This window comes from Lepidochelys kempii, chromosome 20 (assembly GCF_965140265.1).
Source record: "Lepidochelys kempii isolate rLepKem1 chromosome 20, rLepKem1.hap2, whole genome shotgun sequence".
Classification (NCBI taxonomy): Eukaryota; Metazoa; Chordata; order Testudines; family Cheloniidae; genus Lepidochelys; species Lepidochelys kempii.
The window spans coordinates 26,057,150-26,081,517 of record NC_133275.1 but is presented as its reverse complement, the minus strand read 5'-3'; the positions used below and the strand labels follow the sequence as shown (position 1 = coordinate 26,081,517).

At 60.5% G+C, this 24,368-nt stretch overlaps 2 protein-coding genes and 1 long non-coding RNA gene across 5 annotated transcripts in view; 1 reads left to right on the top strand and 2 right to left on the bottom strand.

Annotated features, from left to right (window-relative positions):
• COLGALT1 (collagen beta(1-O)galactosyltransferase 1) overlaps positions 1-20,560 on the bottom strand; it is a 28,168-nt gene extending 7,608 nt beyond the window's left edge. Inside the window, exons 1-7 of the mRNA XM_073318984.1 lie at positions 20,196-20,560; positions 6,557-6,667; positions 5,244-5,361; positions 3,549-3,683; positions 3,193-3,397; positions 1,512-1,631; positions 24-100 (exon numbers count right to left, since the gene is read on the bottom strand). Of these exons, the coding sequence (XP_073175085.1) occupies positions 24-100; positions 1,512-1,631; positions 3,193-3,397; positions 3,549-3,683; positions 5,244-5,361; positions 6,557-6,667; positions 20,196-20,413 (984 nt within the window). The 5' untranslated portion in view covers positions 20,414-20,560. The remainder of the gene's footprint in view (positions 1-23; positions 101-1,511; positions 1,632-3,192; positions 3,398-3,548; positions 3,684-5,243; positions 5,362-6,556; positions 6,668-20,195) is intronic.
• A 192-nt stretch (positions 20,561-20,752) lies between these two features.
• The window catches only part of LOC140900946 (uncharacterized), a 27,399-nt gene continuing 23,783 nt past the window's right edge, over positions 20,753-24,368 (top strand). For both annotated transcript variants that reach the window (XR_012155752.1, XR_012155753.1), the window contains exons 1-2: positions 20,753-21,074; positions 21,857-22,061. This is a non-coding gene — a long non-coding RNA (uncharacterized lncRNA). The remainder of the gene's footprint in view (positions 21,075-21,856; positions 22,062-24,368) is intronic.
• The window catches only part of NIBAN3 (niban apoptosis regulator 3), a 29,351-nt gene continuing 25,801 nt past the window's right edge, over positions 20,819-24,368 (bottom strand). For both annotated transcript variants that reach the window (XM_073318982.1, XM_073318983.1), the window contains exon 16: positions 20,819-24,047. In XM_073318982.1, the coding sequence (XP_073175083.1) occupies positions 23,617-24,047 (431 nt within the window). In that variant the 3' untranslated portion in view covers positions 20,819-23,616. The remainder of the gene's footprint in view (positions 24,048-24,368) is intronic.

Below are 24,368 nucleotides of genomic sequence, written 5' to 3'. Positions count from 1 at the left end.
TATGGAGCAAAGTCCTGACTCACCTCATCAAAGCTCATCTTGTCAGGGACCTTGGGCAGGACGGACAGGTATTGTGAAGGTTCCACCGGAGGGTTCTTCACTAAGGGAAAACCGAGAAATGGAACGTAAATGGGTTTCTGTAAGACATTATCTTCCAGGCATAAGGCCAAGGGAACCCTCTTAGCCCCCACAACTCCAAATGGGGCACAGCTACTGCCACACTAGGAACAGCCCTCCAAACAAACCACCACAGAGTAACCAGGTACAAACAATCCACTGAGGCGTGAGAAAGAAAAGGATCCTCTAATTTTCTGTTCCACGACTGATCTCCTATATCCCTTCTCGCTGCTAGCCTTTGGTCAGTGCCCCACAAGTGCCTGACATGGATGTTTACGCTTATTAGTCCTGTTGACTGACGTGTTGCGCTCTCGTTTATTATTTACTTCAGGTTTTTGCTCTTGTTGGGAGGAGATTCTCCAGCCTCAAGGAGTGAGCAAAGAGTACTCAACAAATTAATTAGAGAACGTTTGCAGGCAGATCTGAACAGGAAACCACTGTCTAGAGCTGCATTTACAGAAATATTCTGCCTCTAAAGACAAGGAGAATGCAAGCTTGTGCAGCTGAAGCCATGCTCTGTGTGCAGCCAATAAAAAAAAAAAAATCAAAGGAATAAACCTCTGGCATCAAACTCTCAGATACATAAAACTATTTTAAAACAGTTAGTATTATCCTATGATCTGGGCTCTCCCTCTTGCATTACTCAAATTTACAGAGATGTGTTTTTAAATGGCTAGGAATCAGTCCCCATCCCTTTAAGTGTTGATAGGGAATGGTCAGTAAAGGAATCTCTGTGCAGCCAGGACCAATATAGAGAGATACTGTGAACCGTACCTAGGAATATACCCAGGGGAGAAAACATGGAGTCTAAACACACTCCCTATACCATACACACCAGAATTCAGACCACCACACACACACACACAGAGCAGAGTGGCTGGGCACTGCCATACAGGCCTTGCAGACACCAGAGGCCAAGAGGGGGAAAAACTGAAAGAGGCCTGTGTGGCAAACTGCAGTCACAGGAGACGAGGGGCCCTAAAGGTTAGTGGAAAAAGCAACATAGTCAAATCAGGAAGAAACGCTCTCTGTTTTTAAGTGGTACAAACAGCAACCACAGGAGCTGAACAATTTACCCAGATGTCAACAGGCAAGACACCATGCTGCTCCCTCACTACCTGCAGCTCCAAGCATGGCCAAGGGAACTGTGGAATCATTTGAGGTAGAGCTTCCATAGAAACTACCATTCTAGCCATTCTGCTTTAACAATTCCTCAATACATTTTCCTCCTTCCATCCAACCACCAGCTTTGAGGAAGCTGTGGCTGAATCCCCAGGACAGAGACAGGTCCCAAATTCAGAATGTCAGAAGTAAGAGGGAAGAAGGAAAACTCTCTAAGCAATTCCCAGTCCAAGCCTATGAATGTTCTGTTTCTGTTGGCATCCAGCACTTACCCATAATCTCCAGCTGCACGTGCATGAAGCTTTCCACCTCATCCCGCATGGTGCTATGGGCTCTCAGTGGCACCGGCAGGAAGCCATAAACCTCTTTGTTGCATACAAACATCTGGACCTCTGAAGTTAATATACAGAGAAGATGCTAGTAGGACACTGCTCGAAACCCACTCAGTGGCAAACCCAGCCCACATCATGGAACTGCATAAGGCACCCATGTCCCTGGCTTTCATAAGTCAGCCCAATAAGACCTCACATGGTCTGCATGAGACAACTGCATTAGAGGGGCATATTGTGCAGTGGCCTGTACTCTAAGCTGTCCAAAATAACAAAAATGCCAACCCAGTCCATTATATACAATTGTTTACATAAGTACAAGAGACTGACACTCACTGGATTGTTAAGCTGAAAGAGCTGTGCTAAAGTCACAGGGTGGCTTGAGTTAGGAAACGTTTGTAGTTGAAATCACTTAAATGGGGTTTTCTTGGTTACTGTATCATGGAATGATGTCTCCTTTCCTTTTTGAACATTGCTTCTTCACTATGTCACTAAAAAGGTCAGGGGGACAGGGGAGCAAGCTTCTCCATCCTGGTTGCAGCTCCCCTACCATTTCCTGGAACCCTGGGATCCGCCATGACACCATTGGGCCTTTGTCATCTTGATCCTGAAAGATGATGTGACCAGGCCAGGCCAGAGAAAGGGAACCAAATGACATCATCCCCTCCATCGGCTTTGCCTAAACCTTGAATGTCTGAGATGTGAGCATTGGGTTCCAGCTATCGTTCCTCCCTCATGTCATTTTCCTTCCTTGCCTTATTTCTTCTGTTTCTAACTTCTCTTTTTGCCTTTGGCCTAATAAGAGTCTGGCTTTAGCTGGCCAAGACAACTCCACATTTGCACACTGGTATGACAGGAGAAGCAACTAAACGCAATTCTTTAAACAGACCAACACTGGTAAAAGTTTGCCATGTCTCAGAGTAGCTGATAAGATCATTTACTGGTCCTATAGTTTCCCAGCAGCAAGGTTGCAAGCCAAAAACAAAACCCTCACAAAACCTAGCAGAGACAGATGCTGTATTTTCTATCTTTTCTACTCTTCTCTTTCCATTTGTGTGCATTTATCTTGTTTGGTATTAAAGGAAACAGGACTTTCAACAGCAGCAGCTGCTCCAGACCATCTAAACTAACTTTCCTCTCTTCTCCCTCATCTCCCGACAAGAGGGCAGCTAATACCATCTAAAAAACTATAAAGCAAGTGTTCCCCCCCCATAAAATACTCTATGCAACTAAAAGGAATAAGGAAAGCTATTAAAATGAAAGCCTGTGTTAATGCAGTACATTTCAAATCCTTCAATTGTTTTTAATTCTTTTTCTGACTTTAAATGGTTAAAAAGATTTTATAATGGTGAGCATTACAACAATAGGAGTCATAGCAATTACTTGATATGAGACGCCAAACCATGCCTAACTGAACTATTGAGCACTGCAACAGTAAACAAGGATTTTGTTTATATCTTATCCCTTGTTGGGCCCAAGGCATCCCCTTACCAACACAGCAGACAACCTAATCCCCCTTCGGAAAAGGATGGCTGCAGGCTCCTCATCTCTCAATCCAGAGCAGTGCTACAAACCCAGCCCATGCTAGCAAGAAGTGCATAAGCAGCAATATCCATTAACTCACCTGCCTGCTTGCAGGCAAATGCAAACACAATGATGTCATCAAAAGACCAAGTGTAATCTCGGTGTGGTGGGTAGAAGGCAAGGTCCTGGGAGGCCTCTTTCCGCAGGTCAATCAGGAAAGTGGAGTGCACCATGGGGACAGCAAAGCAGCCACGGCGATCTCGTTTTCGAATGGGAATGTAGGCAGGAGTGCGTTTGTAATAACCCTAAAAAGGGAAAAAGGAGCCTCTTGCAGGAGCCTTTATGAGGGGGGCAGCTGGGAGCTGCTCATGCACACAATGGATCCTGTATGCAAAGTCCTACTGTACACAGGGACTGGAGGAGGAACGTATGTCAGAACCCCAGGCCTCCTCCTACCTGCGAGGTCATTCCACACCAGAAGTTAGAATAAGCAGCACGAGAGTCCAACATGGGTGCCACTACAGTCTTGTTCTCTGCCATCAGCAGGCCCAGGGTGTCTGGGTTTGTCAGGAGATTATCTGCATCCACAAACTGCAAACAGCAAAGAGAGACAACAAGTACAGTCAATTCCAATGCAGCTAGTCCGGTCCCTGCGTCAGCCTGGTGTGCTCCACCCTGAGCCATTCCTATGTAAACCCTGTGAATGCTTTCTAACTGCTCCCAAAGACACTCTCAGAATGTCCACTGACCCTAGGAGCTCCACACTAACTAGATATTATTGCTTTCGTTTTGATAAACACAGGTATTTCTGTTCCTCATTCTCAGTGCTGACAGGCAGGATCCATCAGCCAAGCCTGGAAACACATGGACTGCTGAGCCACAAAATATCCCATGCCAGCACATCAGTATAACACAGGCAGTATTTGAGTCCAAATGGATTTCTATTACCTAAAGCCCAGTCACAAAATTCTCTTAAAGGCAGCTGCTATTCCAAATAGAGAAAAAGAGACCCCTCTCAGAAGAAGTGCACCCTCAAGGGAGAGGTTCCTTAAATTCAACTACAGTCCTTCCTGTTTGGACGTGAGAAACACAAAGATAGGTTTCAGAGTAACAGCCGTGTTAGTCTGTATTCGCAAAAAGAAAAGGAGTACTTGTGGCACCTTAGAGACTAACCAATTTATTAGAGCATAAGCTTTCGTGAGCTACAGCTCACTTCCTCAGATGCATATCGTGGAAACTGCAGCAGGCTTTATATATACACAGAGAATATGAAACAATACCTCCTCCCACCCCGCTGTCCTGCTGGTAATAGCTTATCTAAAGTGATCATCAGGTTGATGATCACTTTAGATAAGCTGTTACCAGCAGGACAGCGGGGTGGGAGGAGGTATTGTTTCATATTCTCTGTGTATATATAAAGCCTGCTGCAGTTTCCACGATATGCATCTGAGGAAGTGAGCTGTAGCTCACGAAAGCTTATGCTCTAATAAATTGGTTAGTCTCTAAGGTGCCACAAGTACTCCTTTTCTTTTTACAAAGATAGGTGTGACAGACATTTATATGTACATTAACTACATTCATACCTAAGCCAGTTAGATCATAAAGCTACTAAAGAAGGCTACAGCCTCCAAGCCCTCCTGGTTTGGAGCAACATCTTCACAACAGCAATATTTTAAAGATGCTTCCACTTCTCCAAGCAGGCAGGAAAACACTCATTTTCATGCCACTGTCACCAGCATAGTTACTGCATGACACTGCATTGATAGCAATTCATTGGTCAAAGAGAGGCACCAGCAGAGCCCAGCTTCATGCATCTGAGGGACACAGAGTGCTTGCAGGGATCCAGTCAAGGACATCATATGGATTATTCCCACCCACTAGGTTATCACCATATATTGGTCGCTGCCAAAAGCGGAACACCGAAGTACGTAGATAATGGGCCATGGACTGCCTGGATGCAGTCTGGCTATTCCTGTGCTGATGTAGCTCTGGTGTGCAGGGCCAGGCTAGTGTAATCAGCAGCATTAGCCCAGGTGAGAGGCAAACAGAAACCTGCACAACTGATCTTGGATTTGGTTTGAAAATGGAAAATGACTGGACATAAACATAGCATCTGCCACCACAGTACCAAAGGCAGGGAGATTTTCTTACCAAGATGTAGTCAGCCCACATGTCCCTGGCAGATTTCAAGGCTGCTTGTCTGAGCTTCATCACGTGCTCATAGCGAGAATTTGACCAGTGCTTCAGGCCTTCCTCATCCAGATAGGACCTGCCAGGGATTAGTCTTTGTTAAAGTCCCAGCTGGGTTTATCCCTCCTTACTGCTTTTCCCAAAAGTTACATGATGTGAATATGTAGCTGGAATGAACTCAGCACAAGTGTCAAATCTGAGAGGTGAAAGGCAAGCTAGTTGCAAAAGCCGCCCAGCCCTCCCCTTTAGCCACACCACAATCCAAGAGGTCAGTAATGTCATGGAGGCCCCGAGACTCTACAGAAAAAGGAAGGCATTTGATAGACAGACATGTCTTGTTGGTCTCTATGGACTCAATTAAACCCTTGGGCTAACAGAATACCCTCTATATGTTGTGGAGACCATTGATGCAGCAGAGTCAATTGCTCTGACACACCAGTTTATGAGCATCTCTGAACAATCTTGTCTACAACTGCAGCCAATCCAATCCTGCCACAAACAGTGACTTCTATCAGAACCCTGACCTGCTCTCCAGCACACTGCTCCCAAGTGACAAGCATGCTGAATGGTCTAAAACAAGGAAGATCAGATAAGGCAGAATTTAATGCTGTCTCCTTGGTGTCTGCAGATTTTGAAAGGGAAACAGATTTTTTTTTTCTTATACATTCAAAAAATGAGAATATTGAAGAATTTACATGGGATTCTCGATAGCACTTGGAGACCAGCTCTGTTCAGTAATTTGCAGGTAGGTCTGCAAGGCTGTATGACCTGGGTGAGCTTCTGACTGTATGACCTGGGTGAGCAGCTTGACTTTCCTATCTGGAGCAAACACTGCAGCAATCATCCTCCCATCCCTGGCACCCCCTCCCACCATTTGAGTGCATGTCTGTGAGGTCAAGGGAGGTCATTGATGGGAAGGAAGCCAGTGCTTAGAATGGAGCCAGTGCACTTGCTGGGGGGAAAAGGGGTTCAGTCATTCACCCATCCTCACTTTGAGAGTTCAGCAGGGCTAAGATGAAACTTAACAAAATCACATGCCCCAGAGAAACAAGGATCATCAATAAACCCTATCTGCTCTCTGGCCCTGGGACAGTCTTTTACAATGAATGCCTACCCCTCCCACAGAGGTTAACTCCACCTTTAACCTTTTAATTTACCCTTTTACTGAGGAAATCAATAAACCTGAGCAGCTGTCTCTCTTCCCACTGAATGCAGATTCATTGGCAGGCAAGTTTAGCCAGGTGCTGGTAACAGTCTCTGAGGCAGGGTCTCACCTGGGCTCCTCCATCGGCCTCCACTCCACATAGTGATACAAGGTCTGAACATTTATCAGCCATTCTCGTAGCACAGCCGTTGTGTTGTCAGTGTTGTGGTCTGTTGCCACCCTGAAAAACACCCAACAGTGACACACTGCTAAGTAGGGACATGAACCCTCCTGGCGCTTTCCCCCATGCCCTGCAGGGGAAGCTGGAGCAATGCTCTTGGTTAAGGCTACGATTCAATTGTGAGTATTTTTAGTAAAAGTAATGGACAGATCACGGGGGAGAGGAGAAAATCACAGTCCCATGACCTGCGGGCACTATGGGGGCAAAGCTGGGAACCCGCCACTGCCAGTGAGGGGATAAGGAGCCCCATGGGGGGAGAGGCAGGGAGGACACCGGCGGAGAGGGGGGGAAGCCCTGCAGGGCATCGCTCTGGCTGCTACCCAGGGGGTGAGGGCATGGAGTCCCGGGAGGCCCACTGCTGCTCCGGTCACCGCCAGGGATGAGGGAGCCCTGGGGCCAGACACATTGGCAGCTACTCAGGCGGTCCCTGGGGCCAGCTGCCAAGGGCCACCAGAGCAGTGGCCAGTGCCACTGGCTGCAAGACTGCCCAAGTGCCTGACTGCAGAACTGCTATAGCAGTGGCCAGTGAGGCTGACCCAGGCTGCCTGAACATCTGGCTCCGGGGCCAGCTGCATGGGTGGCCCTGGGGTCAGCAACACTGGCCACTGCAGAAGTCATGGAATCTGTGACTTCCATGACAGACATGGAGCCCTACTCTTGGTCCATGCTGCCTCCCGTCACACCCTGCAGGAGAGTCTGAGGTAAATCCCACCATCTCATATAGTTTTGCATCTGCAAAGCTGCTCATTTCCCCTCTAGGTTCCACTCAGCCCACAGGAGACACCCATGTTCCCAGAATTCTGGGCTCTCCATTCTAACCCTGCTCCTCCTCATACCCTATTGAATCAGGAGCCTCTTGTCCTCTCTCATCCTCTCTAGTGCAAGGTTTTGCTCTAATGTAAGAAAACCAGGCAATCAGCATCCCAGACACCCTATTCTAACCCAGTCTCGTTGAGAATGGATCCCCAACACAAGAGGCACAGTTGTCTTTAACCATAGTAGCAAACAGGGGTGGGAGGTGGGCATACCTTCACTCTCCACTTTCTAAGCATACAATTCACCCACCAGGGAAAAGGGGCTCACTGAGCCCTGGGACCACTCCTTCAGCCACCATGAGGTGGCAGGAAAAGTTCTCTTCCTCAGTCTATACTTAACTCAAAGTGGTAGAGAGTCTGCAGTAATGCCTTTCGTTCCTGCTGCTGTAACGCAAGCTCCAGTGGGAATTTCAAAGCAGGTACTAAATCCCTTGGGTAAGATACCTTCCCTGTTGACAACACTACCCACCCAGCTCATCCATGTAACAGCCACATTATTTCTCTAGTCGCACAGAGTGCTGGCTACATGCACTTGAAGCTGTTAAAGCCCAGACACTTGGGGCAAGTTGGCAAGTATTTCATTTGGGCCAAGGTGGCTTTAAAGTGCTAATCAGCAACCTAGAAAAGGTAACAGGACTCTCCCATCCAACAATACCCAGATTGGCCCAGGGTCTCACTAGAATCCTGTCTGTTCTCAAGAAAGGCCCCAGGCCCACAGCGTGGGACTGCAGGGAGCCGGCAAAGGGAATTGTCTGAATCTCACCAACCCCCAGAGCCACTAAATGGCCCGCAGTGCGGCAGTGGGAGAAAATCACAGGCGGGTCCCGAGCCCCATCAGCTCCTTCCGGGGCCAGGGAAGGGAACAAATATGTGTGGAGAGAAGCCAAGATCCTAAGTACCTGGGTGGGGAGGGAGAAAGTCCTGCGGTGGCAGGGTGGGTCCTGGTAATGTGTGTGAGAGATTCCCAGAGATAGGAGTCCTGTGAGGGCTGGGCAGGGATGCCCGGGGCAGATACCAGGGGGGATGCCCGGGGTTGAGGGGGATGGGCAGATACCAGGGAGGATGCCATGGGGACAAGATGCCCTGGGGCAGATGCCGGGGGGCAGGGGAGAGAGGGGAATGCCCTAGGCAGGTGCCGGGGGCAGATGCTGTGGGGGGGATGCCTGGGGATGGATACTGGGGAGGATGCTTGGGGTAGGGGGGCTGGGCAGGTCTCGGGGGCAGATGCTGGGGCAGGGGGGAGATGCGCGGGCATGGATACTGAGTAGGATGCCCAGGGGTAGGGAGGGCTGGCCAGGTCCTGGGGGCGGAAGCTAGGCAGGTCCCGGGGGCGATGCCTGGGGGTGGGGGGCTCAGCGGGGATGCCAAGGGACAGATACCAGGAGGGATGCCTGAGGGTGAGGGGCTGGGCGGGTCCCGGGGGCGGATACCAGGAGGGATGCCCGGGGGTGGGGGGGCTAGGCGGGTCCTGGGGACGATGCCCAGGGGCGTGGGGCAGATACCAGGGGGGCAGGTCCCAAGGGCGATGCCCGGGGATAGGTGGACTGAGTGGAACCCGGGTCGATGCCCGAGGGCGGGAGGACCAGGCAGGGATGCCAAGCGACAGATACGGGGGGGTGATGGCAGGGAGTATGGGGGCGATGCCCAGGGGCAAAAGGACTAGGCAGGGATGCCAAGGGGCGGACACGAGGGGGGGCGATGCCTGGGGGTGGGAGGTCCCGGGGGCAAAGCCTGGGGGTGGGGAGAACTAGGCAGGGATTCCAAGGGGCAGATACGGGGGGGCGATGCCTGGGAACGGGGGGGGGGGAACTAGGCAGGGATGCCAAGGGGCAGATATGGGGGCAGGGATACCTGGGGACGGACTAGGCAGGGATGCCAAGGGAGATACCAGGTGGTGGGGGTCCTGTGGTTAGCAGGGCTGGGCAGGTCCTGGGGACAGGAGAACTAGGCAGGGATGCCAAGGGGCAGATACGGGGGGGGGGAGCGATGCCCGGGGGTAGCGGGGCTAGGCAGGGATGCCAAGGGGCAGATACGGGGGGGCGGGGATCCTGGGGGTAGCAGGGCTGGGCGGGTCCCGGGGGTGGGGGGGACTAGGCAGGGATGCCAAGGGGCAGATACGGGGGGGGGGGGACGATGCCCGGGGGGCGGGGAGTCCCGGGTGGGGGGGACTAGGCAGGGATGCCAAGGGAGATACGGGGGAGCGATAGGTCCCGGGGCAGGGGGGACTAGGCAGGGATGCCAAGGGAGATACGGGGGGGCAATGCCCGGGGGCGGGTAGGGGACTAGGCAGGGATACCAAGGGGCAGATACGGGGGGGGGACGGGACGATGCCCAGGGGCGGGGAGTCCCGGGGGGGACTAGGCAGGGATGCCAAGGGAGATATAGGGGGGCGATGCCTGGGGGGCGGGTAGGGGACTAGGCAGGGATGCCAAGGGGCAGATACGGGGGGGGGGGACGATGCCCGGGGGGCGGGGAGTCCCGGGGGGGGACTAGGTAGGGATGCCAAGGGAGATACGGGGGGGCGATGGGTCCCGGGGGGCGGGTAGGGGACTAGGCAGGGATGTCAAGGGGCAGATACGGGGGGGGGACGATGCCCGGGGGGCGGGGAGTCCCGGGGGGGGGACTAGGCAGGGATGCCAAGGGGCAGATACGGGGGGGCGATGCCCGGGGGGGGACTAGGCAGGGATGCCAAGGGGCAGATACGGGGGGGCGATGCCGGGGGGGGACCAGGCAGGGATGCCAAGGGGCAGATACGGGGGGGCGATGGGTCCCGGGGGCGGGGGACTAGACAGGGATGCCAAGGGAGATACGGGGGGGCGATGCCCGGGGGGCGGGTAGGGGATTAGGCAGGGATGCCAAGGGGCAGATACGGGGGGGCGATGGGTCCCGGGGGCGGGGGGGGACTAGGCAGGGATGCCAAGGGAGATACGGGGGGGCGATGGGTCCCGGGGGCGGGGGGGGACTAGGCAGGGATGCCAAGGGAGATACGGGGGGGCGATGGGTCCCAGGGGCGGGGGGGGACTAGGCAGGGATGCCAAGGGAGATACGGGGGGGCGATGGGTCCTGGGGGCGGGGGGGGGACTAGGCAGGGATGCCAAGGGGCAGATACGGGGGGCGGGGGTCCCGGGGGGGGACTAGGCAGGGATGCCAAGGGGCAGATACGGGGGGGCGATGGGTCCCGGGGGCGGGGGGGGGGGGGACTAGGCAGGGATGCCAAGGGAGATACGGGGGGGCGGGGGTCCCGGGGGGGACTAGGCAGGGATGCCAAGGGAGATACGGGGGGGGGCGGGGGTCCCGGGGGGGACTAGGCAGGGATGCCAAGGGAGATACGGGGGGGGCGGGGGTCCCGGGGGGGACTAGGCAGGGATGCCAAGGGGCAGATACGGGGGGGCGATGGGTCCCGGGGGGGGACTAGGCAGGGATGCCAAGGGAGATACGGGGGGGCGATGGGTCCCGGGGCGGGGGGGGACTAGGCAGGGATGCCAAGGGGCAGATACGGGGGGCGGGGGGACTAGGCAGGGATGCCAAGGGGCAGATACGGGGGGCGGGGGTCCCGGGGGGGGACTAGGCAGGGATGCCAAGGGAGATACGGGGGGCGGGGGTCCCGGGGGGGGACTAGGCAGGGATGCCAAGGGAGATACGGGGGGCGGGGGTCCCGGGGGCAGGGGGGGACTAGGCAGGGATGCCAAGGGGCAGATACGGGGGGGCGATGGGTCCCGGGGGCGGGGGGGGGGACTAGGCAGGGATGCCAAGGGGCAGATATGGGGCGGCGGGGGTCCCGGGGGGGGACTAGGCAGGGATGCCAAGGGAGATACGGGGGGGCGGGGGTCCCGGAGGGGGGACTAGGCAGGGATGCCAAGGGGCAGATACGGGGGGGCGGGGGTCCCAGAGGGGGGACTTGGCAGGGATGCCAAGGGGCAGATACGGGGGGGGCGGGGGTCCCGGGGGGGGGACTAGGCAGGGATGCCAAGGGAGATACGGGGGGCGGGGGTCCCGGGGCTGGGCGGGTCCCGGGGGCGGGGGGGGGGACTAGGCAGGGATGCCAAGGGAGATACGGGGGGCGGGGGTCCCGGGGGCGGGGGGGGACTAGGCAGGGATGCCAAGAGGCAGATACGGGGGGGCGATGGGTCCCGGGGGCGGGGGGGGGGACTAGGCAGGGATGCCAAGGGGCAGATATGGGGGGGCGGGGGTCCCGGGGGGGGACTAGGCAGGGATGCCAAGGGAGATACGGGGGGGCGGGGGTCCCGGAGAGGGGACTAGGCAGGGATGCCAAGGGGCAGATACGGGGGGGCGGGGGTCCCGGGGGGGGACTAGGCAGGGATGCCAAGGGAGATACGGGGGGGCGGGGGTCCCGGGGGGGGGACTAGGCAGGGATGCCAAGGGGCAGATACGGGGGGCGATGGGTCCCGGGGGCGGGGGGGGGGGACTAGGCAGGGATGCCAAGGGGCAGATACGGGGGGCGATGGGTCCCGGGGGCGGGGGGGATTAGGCAGGGATGCCAAGGGAGATACGGGGGGGCGGGGGTCCCGGGGGGGGACTAGGCAGGGATGCCAAGGGAGATACGGGGGGGCGATGGGTCCCAGGGGGGGACTAGGCAGGGATGCCAAGGGAGATACGGGGGGGCGATGGGTCCCGGGGGCGGGGGGGGGGGGGGACTAGGCAGGGATGCCAAGGGGCAGATACGGGGGGCGGGGGTCCCGGGGGGGGGACTAGGCAGGGATGCCAAGGGGCAGATACGGGGGGGCGGGGGTCCCGGGGGGGGACTAGACAGGGATGCCAAGGGAGATACGGGGGGGCGATGGGTCCCGAGGGCGGGGGGGGGGACGGACTAGGCAGGGATGCCAAGGGGCAGATACGGGGGGGCGGGGGTCCCGGGGGGGGACTAGGCAGGGATGCCAAGGGGCAGATACGGGGGGGCGGGGGTCCCGGGGGGGGACTAGGCAGGGATGCCAAGGGAGATACGGGGGGGCAATGGGTCCCGGGGTCAGGGGGGGGGACTAGGCAGGGATGCCAAGGGGCAGATACGGGGGGCGGGGGTCCCTGGGGGGGGACTAGGCAGGGATGCCAAGGGGGAGATACGGGGGGGCGGGGGGGGGGACTAGGCAGGGATGCCAAGGGGCAGATACGGGGGGCGGGGGTCCCGGGGGGCGACTAGGCAGGGATGCCAAGGGAGATACGGGGGGGCGATGGGTCCCGGGGGCGGGGGGGGGACTAGGCAGGGATGCCAAGGGGCAGATACGGGGGGGCGGGGGTCCCGGGGGGGGACTAGGCAGGGATGCCAAGGGGCAGATACGGGGGGCGGGGGTCCCGGGGGGGGACTAGGCAGGGATGCCAAGGGGCAGATACGGGGGGCGGGGGTCCCGGGGGGGACTAGGCAGGGATGCCAAGGGGCAGATACGGGGGGGCGATGGGTCCCGGGGGCGGGGACTAGGCAGGGATGCCAAGGGGCAGATACGGGGGGGCGATGGGTCCCGGGGGTGGGGGGGGACTAGGCAGGGATGCCAAGGGGCAGATACGGGGGGGCGATGGGTCCTGGGGGCGGGGGGGGGACTAGGCAGGGATGCCAAGGGGCAGATACGGGGGGGCGATGGGTCCCGGGGGCGGGGACTAGGCAGGGATGCCAAGGGGCAGATACGGGGGGGCGATGGGTCCCGGGGGTGGGGGGGGACTAGGCAGGGATGCCAAGGGGCAGATACGGGGGGGGCGATGGGTCCTGGGGGCGGGGGGGGGACTAGGCAGGGATGCCAATGGGCAGATACGGGGGGCGGGGGTCCCGGGGGGGACTAGGCAGGGATGCCAAGGGGCAGATACGGGGGGCGGGGGTCCCGGGGGGGGACTAGGCAGGGATGCCAAGGGGCAGATACGGGGGGGCGATGGGTCCCGGGGGCGGGGGGGGACTAGGCAGGGATGCCAAGGGACAGATACGGGGGGGCGGGGGTCCCGGGGGGGACTCGGCAGGGATGCCAAGGGGCAGATACGGGGGGCGGGGGTCCCGGGGGGGGACTAGGCAGGGATGCCAAGGGGCAGATACGGGGGGGCGATGGGTCCTGGGGGCGGGGGGACTAGGCAGGGATGCCAAGGGGCAGATACGGGGGGCGGGGGTCCCGGGGGCGGGGGGGGGGAGACTCGGCAGGGATGCCAAGGGGCAGATACGGGGGGCGGGGGTCCCGGGGGGGGACTAGGCAGGGATGCCAAGGGGCAGATACGGGGGGGCGATGGGTCCCGGGGGGGGACTAGGCAGGGATGCCAAGGGGCAGATACGGGGGGCGGGGGTCCCGGGGGGGACTAGGCAGGGATGCCAAGGGGCAGATACGGGGGGCGGGGGTCCCGGGGGGGGGACTAGGCAGGGATGCCAAGGGGCAGATACGGGGGGGCGGGGGTCCCGGGGGGGGACTAGACAGGGATGCCAAGGGAGATACGGGGGGGCGATGGGTCCCGAGGGCGGGGGGGGGGACGGACTAGGCAGGGATGCCAAGGGGCAGATACGGGGGGGCGGGGGTCCCGGGGGGGGACTAGGCAGGGATGCCAAGGGAGATACGGGGGGGCGGGGGTCCCGGGGGGGGGACTAGGCAGGGATGCCAAGGGGCAGATACGGGGGGCGATGGGTCCCGGGGGCGGGGGGGGGGGGGACTAGGCAGGGATGCCAAGGGGCAGATACGGGGGGCGATGGGTCCCGGGGGCGGGGGGGATTAGGCAGGGATGCCAAGGGAGATACGGGGGGGCGGGGGTCCCGGGGGGGGACTAGGCAGGGATGCCAAGGGAGATACGGGGGGGCGATGGGTCCCAGGGGGGGACTAGGCAGGGATGCCAAGGGAGATACGGGGGGGCGATGGGTCCCGGGGGCGGGGGGGGGGGACTAGGCAGGGATGCCAAGGGGCAGATACGGGGGGCGGGGGTCCCGGGGGGGGGACTAGGCAGGGATGCCAAGGGGCAGATACGGGGGGGCGGGGGTCCCGGGGGGGGACTAGACAGGGATGCCAAGGGAGATACGGGGGGGCGATGGGTCCCGAGGGCGGGGGGGGGGACGGACTAGGCAGGGATGCCAAGGGGCAGATACGGGGGGGCGGGGGTCCCGGGGGGGGACTAGGCAGGGATGCCAAGGGGCAGATACGGGGGGGCGGGGGTCCCGGGGGGGGACTAGGCAGGGATGCCAAGGGAGATACGGGGGGGCAATGGGTCCCGGGGTCAGGGGGGGGGACTAGGCAGGGATGCCAAGGGGCAGATACGGGGGGCGGGGGTCCCTGGGGGGGGACTAGGCAGGGATGCCAAGGGGGAGATACGGGGGGGCGGGGGGGGGGACTAGGCAGGGATGCCAAGGGGCAGATACGGGGGGCGGGGGTCCCGGGGGGCGACTAGGCAGGGATGCCAAGGGAGATACGGGGGGGCGATGGGTCCCGGGGGCGGGGGGGGGACTAGGCAGGGATGCCAAGGGGCAGATACGGGGGGGCGGGGGTCCCGGGGGGGGACTAGGCAGGGATGCCAAGGGGCAGATACGGGGGGCGGGGGTCCCGGGGGGGGACTAGGCAGGGATGCCAAGGGGCAGATACGGGGGGCGGGGGTCCCGGGGGGGACTAGGCAGGGATGCCAAGGGGCAGATACGGGGGGGCGATGGGTCCCGGGGGCGGGGACTAGGCAGGGATGCCAAGGGGCAGATACGGGGGGGCGATGGGTCCCGGGGGTGGGGGGGGACTAGGCAGGGATGCCAAGGGGCAGATACGGGGGGGCGATGGGTCCTGGGGGCGGGGGGGGGACTAGGCAGGGATGCCAAGGGGCAGATACGGGGGGGCGATGGGTCCCGGGGGCGGGGACTAGGCAGGGATGCCAAGGGGCAGATACGGGGGGGCGATGGGTCCCGGGGGTGGGGGGGGACTAGGCAGGGATGCCAAGGGGCAGATACGGGGGGGGCGATGGGTCCTGGGGGCGGGGGGGGGACTAGGCAGGGATGCCAATGGGCAGATACGGGGGGCGGGGGTCCCGGGGGGGACTAGGCAGGGATGCCAAGGGGCAGATACGGGGGGCGGGGGTCCCGGGGGGGGACTAGGCAGGGATGCCAAGGGGCAGATACGGGGGGGCGATGGGTCCCGGGGGCGGGGGGGGACTAGGCAGGGATGCCAAGGGACAGATACGGGGGGGCGGGGGTCCCGGGGGGGACTCGGCAGGGATGCCAAGGGGCAGATACGGGGGGCGGGGGTCCCGGGGGGGGACTAGGCAGGGATGCCAAGGGGCAGATACGGGGGGGCGATGGGTCCTGGGGGCGGGGGGGACTAGGCAGGGATGCCAAGGGGCAGATACGGGGGGCGGGGGTCCCGGGGGCGGGGGGGGGGAGACTCGGCAGGGATGCCAAGGGGCAGATACGGGGGGCGGGGGTCCCGGGGGGGGACTAGGCAGGGATGCCAAGGGGCAGATACGGGGGGGCGATGGGTCCCGGGGGGGGACTAGGCAGGGATGCCAAGGGGCAGATACGGGGGGCGGGGGTCCCGGGGGGGACTAGGCAGGGATGCCAAGGGGCAGATACGGGGGGCGGGGGTCCCGGGGGGGGACTAGGCAGGGATGCCAAGGGGCAGATACGGGGGGGCGGGGGTCCCGGGGGGGGACTAGGCAGGGATGCCAAGGGAGATACGGGGGGGCGGGGTTCCCGGGGGGGACTAGGCAGGGATGCCAAGGGAGATACGGGGGGGCGATGGGTCCCGGGGGCGGGGGGGGGGACTAGGCAGGGATGCCAAGGGGCAGATACGGGGGGGCGATGGGTCCCGGGGGCGGGGGGGGGGACTAGGCAGGGATGCCAAGGGGCAGATACGGGGGGGCGATGGGTCCCGGGGGCGGGGGGGGGGACTAGGCAGGGATGCCAAGGGAGATATGGGGGGGCGGGGGTCCCGGGGGGGGACTAGGCAGGGATGCCAAGGGAGATACGGGGGGGCGGGGGTCCCGGGGGGGGACTAGGCAGGGATGCCAAGGGAGATACGGGGGGGCGATGGGTCCCGGGGGCGGGGGGGACTAGGCAGGGATGCCAAGGGCCAGATACGGGGGGGCGGGGGTCCCGGGGGGGGACTAGGCAGGGATGCCAAGGGAGATACGGGGGGGCGATGGGTCCCGGGGGCGGGGGGGACTAGGCAGGGATGCCAAGGGGCAGATACGGGGGGGCGGGGGTCCCGGGGGGGACTAGGCAGGGATGCCAAGGGGCAGATACGGGGGGGCGATGGGTCCCGGGGGCGGGGGGGACTAGGCAGGGATGCCAAGGGGCAGATACGGGGGGGCGGGGGTCCCGGGGGGGACTAGGCAGGGATGCCAAGGGGCAGATACGGGGGGGCGATGGGTCCCGGGGGCGGGGGGGGGACTAGGCAGGGATGCCAAGGGGCAGATACGGGGGGGCGGGGGGGGAGACTAGGCAGGGATGCCAAGGGGCAGATACGGGGGGGCGATGGGTCCCGGGGGCGGGGGGGGGACTAGGCAGGGATGCCAAGGGGCAGATACGGGGGGGCGGGGGGGGGAGACTAGGCAGGGATGCCAAGGGGCAGATACGGGGGGCGGGGGTCCCGGGGGGGACTAGGCAGGGATGCCAAGGGAGATACGGGGCGCGGGGGTCCCGGGGGCGGGGGGGGGGAGACTCGGCAGGGATGCCAAGGGGCAGATACGGGGGGCGGGGGTCCCGGGGGGGGACTAGGCAGGGATGCCAAGGGGCAGATACGGGGGGGCGATGGGTCCCGGGGGGGGACTAGGCAGGGATGCCAAGGGGCAGATACGGGGGGGCGATGGGTCCCGGGGGGGGACTAGGCAGGGATGCCAAGGGGCAGATACGGGGGGGCGATGGGTCCCGGGGGGGGACTAGGCAGGGATGCCAAGGGGCAGATACGGGGGGCGGGGGTCCCGGGGGGGACTAGGCAGGGATGCCAAGGGAGATACGGGGGGGCGGGGGTCCCGGGGGGGGACTAGGCAGGGATGCCAAGGGGCAGATACGGGGGGGCGGGGGTCCCGGGGGGGGACTAGGCAGGGATGCCAAGGGGGATACGGGGGGGCGATGGGTCCCGGGGGCGGGGGGGGGACTAGGCAGGGATGCCAAGGGGCAGATACGGGGGGGCGATGGGTCCCGGGGGCGGGGGGGGGACTAGGCAGGGATGCCAAGGGGCAGATACGGGGGGGCGATGGGTCCCGGGGGCGGGGGGGGGACTAGGCAGGGATGCCAAGGGGCAGATACGGGGGGGCGATGGGTCCCGGGGGCGGGGGGGGACTAGGCAGGGATGCCAAGGGGCAGATACGGGGGGGCGATGGGTCCCGGGGGCGGGGGGGGGACTAGGCAGGGATGCCAAGGGAGATATGGGGGGGCGGGGGTCCCGGGGGGGACTAGGCAGGGATGCCAAGGGAGATATGGGGGGGCGGGGGTCCCGGGGGGGACTAGGCAGGGATGCCAAGGGAGATATGGGGGGGCGGGGGTCCCGGGGGCGGGGGGGACTAGGCAGGGATGCCAAGGGCCAGATACGGGGGGGCGATGGGTCCCGGGGGGGGACTAGGCAGGGATGCCAAGGGGCAGATACGGGGGGGCGATGGGTCCCGGGGGCGGGGGGGACTAGGCAGGGATGCCAAGGGGCAGATACGGGGGGGCGGGGGTCCCGGGGGGGACTAGGCAGGGATGCCAAGGGGCAGATACGGGGGGGCGATGGGTCCCGGGGGCGGGGGGGACTAGGCAGGGATGCCAAGGGGCAGATACGGGGGGGCGGGGGTCCCGGGGGGGACTAGGCAGGGATGCCAAGGGGCAGATACGGGGGGGGCGATGGGTCCCGGGGGCGGGGGGGGACTAGGCAGGGATGCCAAGGGAGATATGGGGGGGCGGGGGTCCCGGGGGCGGGGGGGACTAGGCAGGGATGCCAAGGGAGATACGGGGGGGCGATGGGTCCCGGGGGCGGGGGGGACTAGGCAGGGATGCCAAGGGGCAGATACGGGGGGGCGGGGGTCCCGGGGGGGACTAGGCAGGGATGCCAAGGGAGATATGGGGGGGCGGGGGTCCCGGGGGGGACTAGGCAGGGATGCCAAGGGAGATATGGGGGGGCGGGGGTCCCGGGGGCGGGGGGGACTAGGCAGGGATGCCAAGGGCCAGATACGGGGGGGCGATGGGTCCCGGGGGGGGACTAGGCAGGGATGCCAAGGGGCAGATACGGGGGGGCGATGGGTCCCGGGGGCGGGGGGGACTAGGCAGGGATGCCAAGGGGCAGATACGGGGGGGCGGGGGTCCCGGGGGGGACTAGGCAGGGATGCCAAGGGGCAGATACGGGGGGGCGATGGGTCCCGGGGGCGGGGGGGACTAGGCAAGGATGCCAAGGGGCAGATACGGGGGGGCGGGGGTCCCGGGGGGGACTAGGCAGGGATGCCAAGGGGCAGATACGGGGGGGCGATGGGTCCCGGGGGCGGGGGGGGGACTAGGCAGGGATGCCAAGGGCCAGATACGGGGGGGCGGGGGGGGGAGACTAGGCAGGGATGCCAAGGGGCAGATACGGGGGGGCGATGGGTCCCGGGGGCGGGGGGGGGACTAGGCAGGGATGCCAAGGGGCAGATACGGGGGGGCGGGGGGGGGAGACTAGGCAGGGATGCCAAGGGGCAGATACGGGGGGGCGATGGGTCCCGGGGGCGGGGGGGGGACTAGGCAGGGATGCCAAGGGGCAGATACGGGGGGGCGGGGGGGGAGACTAGGCAGGGATGCCAAGGGGCAGATACGGGGGGGCGATGGGTCCCGGGGGCGGGGGGGGGACTAGGCAGGGATGCCAAGGGGCAGATACGGGGGGGCGGGGGGGGGAGACTAGGCAGGGATGCCAAGGGGCAGATACGGGGGGGCGATGGGTCCCGGGGGGGACTAGGCAGGGATGCCAAGGGAGATACGGGGGGGCGGGGGTCCCGGGGGCGGGGGGGGACTAGGCAGGGATGCCAAGGGAGATACGGGGGGGCGGGGGTCCCGGGGGGGACTAGGCAGGGATGCCAAGGGGCAGATACGGGGGGGCGATGGGTCCCGGGGGGGACTAGGCAGGGATGCCAAGGGAGATACGGGGGGGGCGATGGGTCCCGGGGGCGGGGGGGGACTAGGCAGGGATGCCAAGGGAGATACGGGGGGGCGGGGGTCCCGGGGGGGGACTAGGCAGGGATGCCAAGGGGCAGATACGGGGGGGCGATGGGTCCCGGGGGCGGGGGGGGGGACTAGGCAGGGATGCCAAGGGGCAGATACGGGGGGGCGGGGGGGGAGACTAGGCAGGGATGCCAAGGGGCAGATACGGGGGGGCGGGGGGGGAGACTAGGCAGGGATGCCAAGGGGCAGATACGGGGGGCGGGGGTCCCGGGGGGGACTAGGCAGGGATGCCAAGGGGCAGATACGGGGGGCGGGGGTCCCGGGGGGGACTAGGCAGGGATGCCAAGGGAGATACGGGGCGCGGGGGTCCCGGGGGGGACTAGGCAGGGATGCCAAGGGGCAGATACGGGGGGGCGGGGGTCCCGGGGGGGACTAGGCAGGGATGCCAAGGGGCAGATACGGGGGGGCGATGGGTCCCGGGGGCGGGGGGGGGACTAGGCAGGGATGCCAAGGGGCAGATACGGGGGGGCGGGGGGGGAGACTAGGCAGGGATGCCAAGGGGCAGATACGGGGGGCGGGGGTCCCGGGGGGGACTAGGCAGGGATGCCAAGGGAGATACGGGGCGCGGGGGTCCCGGGGCTGGGCGGGTCCCGGGGGCGGCTCTCACCACAGCGCCGTTCGCTCCTTCGGGTGCCGCAGCCGCTCCAGGGCCCCCAGCACCGGCGGCAGCGCGTGCGCCGCGTTCCGGGCGAGCAGCGCGATCAGCACCCGGGGCGCCTGCAGCGGCGACTCCGGGCTCCACCGCTCCTCGGGGAAATAGGCGCCGCCCGGGGCCGCCAGCAGCAGCAGCAGCAGCCGCCGCCAGAGCCCGGCGGCCGGGTCCATGGTGGGTCTGGACGACCTACACAGCTGCCCTCCGACAGGAAATGGAAATTAAAGGCAAAGGGAAGATGAGCTCGGTACTCGCCACAGTCTCCCCCTAGGGGCACCTCCCCTTTAACAAGCATTCTTACACGCCGACAGGAAAGGGTCCGAGGACGGACACCCCCTCGCCTTTCCCGGCGGCTGGAGAGAGCCCACACGTAGCGCCTTAAAGGGATGGGGCCAGGCTCCGCCCCACGTGAGCCACGTGCCGCTTCCGTGCAGCGCGCGCGGGCTGGCGGGTGGGGCACGAGCCCCCGCCCCGGCCGCTGCTCGGGGGCCGCTCCCAGCCCGGCGCGGTGCCGCGCCCCGGACGGCGCGCACGTGGCTGCCGCTGGGCGAGCCGCGCTCCCGCCCCGGCCCCGGCGTTTCTCTCCCGCGGTTCTCCATCGTGGGTCACGGATCCCGTGGAACGGGGGCCCCTGATCCCGCGTGAGACTGGCCGGTTCGGTTCCCTCCCTCCGCAGCTTCTGGCAGCAGCTGCCCGCAGGCAGGAGCCTGGGCTAGGTGGAGGTTCGGCCTGACCCAGGCTCGCTCTTATGCCTAGTAAGGAATCCATAGGCCAAAAAACATTTCCTGGATCCTTCTTTGTTCTCCGTGTTGTTACAGACCTGCTAGTGGACAGGTATTTTGAAATTACCTAAGTAATTGAAACTGGCATGATTATATTATTTGGCAAAAAAATGTGGAATTTTAAAATAGCGTGCAGAATTTAATTTTGGCACAGCATTCCCCCAGGGGTACACAGTGAGAATAAAGCTTATCTGTGCAGGAGACAGATTTCTGGAGGTCCCAGCCAAGAGTGTAGAACAGGGGCTCTCAAACAGTGGGTCGAGACCCCTTAGGGCATCACGAGGTTATTACATGGGGGAGTCACGCGCTGTCAACCTCCACCCCAAATCCCACTTTGCCTCTAGCATTTATAATGGTGTTAAATATATAAAAAGGTGTTTTTAATTTGTAAGGGGGGAGGGTCGCACTCAGAGGCTTGCTCGGTGAAAGGGGTCAAAAAAAGTTTGAGAACCACTGCTGTAGAATTAACTCCCCCACAAACAAGGACCATCACAAACGGAGTACCTTCTCCAATGGCAAAGACCGTTTCTTTGTCCCTGCCTTCTCTGAGAGAATACAACCACCCAGGTGGTGCTTTGTTTAATTTAGATGGAATAAATGCACCAGAGATGTTAACATAACCCAGACAGTGTACAACATTAAACATGCTTAAATAGGTCCAGAACTTGGAAATACAGTCATCAGCCTACTTAGTACTATGGCAAAAACCCCATTAAAAATCATGTTAACCTTTTATTAAAGCTAGAGAAAAGAAGAAAAAACAGTTAAAAGTATTTGAAATTTAAAATGTGTTAAGGGAGGCTTTAGTTTTAACAATATTCCCTTTTTCTTTAGCTGTATCTAGCGTTCAGAAGGAAAAAGTCCATGTTGCTTGACAGTATCTTGGATTTTACCAAAGATAGTACTGTAATAACTGTCCTTTTGAGGAAAAGAGCAGAAGTAGCTGAGATTGGCTGGAGATGTCTTTGCTGCTGCTGCTGTTAAAGTCCAATCTTAGAAGGAAAAGCCCCCTTGTTTGACAGCCTCTCCAAAGATGATGGTACAGTAACTGTTATCCGAGGTGGTGTTTGGGATTCATGTGGAGCTTGTTGGGGTGATGATCTGGGTCCCCGTCCCCCCCTCAGGATCAGGGTGACTTCCTGTTTGTTTTAAACCTGCTGCCTATTAATTTCATTTTGTGACCTTGTGGTTCTTGTGTTATGAGAAGAAGTAACACTTGCCTATTTACTTTCTCCACACCAGTCATGAGTTTATAGACCTATCCTATCGCCCCTTAACTTTCCAAGCTGAAAAGTCCTTATTAATCATTCCTCCTATGGAAGCTGTTCCATACCCCTGATAATTTTTGTTGCCCTTTTCTGAACCTTTCCCAATTCCAAAATATCCTTTTTGATGGGGTGACCACATCTGCATGCAGTATTCAAGATGTAGGTGTACTATGGATCTAAACAGGCAATATATTTTCTGTCTTATCATCTATCCCTTTCCTAATGATTCCTTGTGGCACCTTAGAGACTAACCAATTTATTTGAGCAAGAGCTTTCGTGAGCTACAGCTCACTTCATCGGATGCATACCGTGGAAACTGCAGCAGACTTTATATACACACAGAGACTATGAAACAATACCTCCTCCCACCCCACTGTCCTGCTGGTAATAGCTTATCTAAAGTGATCATCAAGTTGGGCCACTTCCAGCACAAATCCAGGTTTTCTCGCCCTCCACCCCACCACACAAATTCAATCTCCTGCTGGTGATAGCCCATCCAAAGTGTCATTTTGTCACTTAGGGGAATGAGGCTAGGCTTCACACACTTTGCACTGCCTGAGTCACAAAGGGAGTGGAACAGGACAGAAACTGTATCAGTGTATGCTGTTTGAAGAAACTGGGAAGGGGTTATTAGTGAAGTCTTTGTAGCTGCAGAATGTTTGTTGTCTCTCTCTGAAACACTTTTCCAGGACATCAGTACCATGAGAAAACCACAGAATACTGTATTGTGTACACACCCTGACTTGAAGGCCCCTTATAAACACCTTCAGTATTATCACTTACAAATAGAATGAAAAGCCACACCAGGACGAAGGGCAGAAAGGTGAGAATTAAGAGCCTAAGGATATTAAGAGTAACAGCCATGTTAGTCTGTATTCGCAAAAAGAAAAGGAGTACTTGTGGCACCTTAGAGGTGCCACAAGTACTCCTTCTCTTTTTAAGGGTATTAAGATACACATAAATATTACGTCTTACATAAAATGTTCACAAAGGAGCAGTTCATTCCTTTCCAATCCCTCAGCTTTTTCTCAGTTTTCTGCTCTGAGAAGCAAGATCAATTCCAGTTCTTTCAGTTCACATTCGTAAAGCTTTGAGACTGAAAATCTCTGCATCTCCCACTAAGTCTTGGTCAGTGCTGCTGAACCGCCTGCCATGCAACTGGCAGCCCCTTCACAGCCTCAGTTGCCTTGGCACTCTCCATTATTTGCTAATATAGGGATATGAAATATCTATCATTGTATCAGGAAAGTTGAATGTGTGTATTAAGCTTTGCCATCCCTCTGCTCCATGATGGTCAATGTCAGTTAGATCTTGCTCCTCATACTTCTATTTCAGAGGTTCAGTTTGAGGACAACCACTTCCCTGGTCTCTGTTGTCTTCGAGATCCATTTCCAGCAGATCTGTTTGGAAGATTTCCATTTCAATAGCTATGGACAGACACTCTAGAAAAACAGTCTTATCTGTCTCATTGAAGTCTTCCTCTGTCATCTCCTCCTTGTTCATTTCTGGGACAGGACCCTCATGCACATCTTCGTGTCTCAGGCTTCCAGTGAGTAAAAAGGGAACAGACTTACCTTCAGCCAGTCCACCTACATGCCTACGCCCCTTGAATTCCTGCTGAGCATTGTACCCTAGCTCCAGCTGACAGACCTTTCTTTCCAGACCCTCCGCAGGAACCAACTTTTGGACATGTAATTCTGCAATCATTTCATCACCATGTTCCTGAAGTCGGTGTGTCCAAGTGGCATCCCCTGTTTCTTTCACAGAAAATGGACAGTGTGAGATCATTTGCCCATTGCAAGCTTCCCCCACCCTGCATTTGCCTTCACCCACTGATATTGTATGCATTTCCCAACTGCTCCGATTTTCTCTTAACTTGTCTCCATCCCACTCAATTGATGCCACATGATTTGTTGCAGATCTTTGTAATTTTCCCTCTGTTAAACCTCCATCGTCCCTATATGTATCTCTGTCCAAACCCATAACCTGCAATGAATTGGTATTAGGCCAACAGTTAGCCTGAGAGTTGTCAGAATTTGTACTATCTGGGGTTGGACTCTGGTTCTTGGACATGCTTG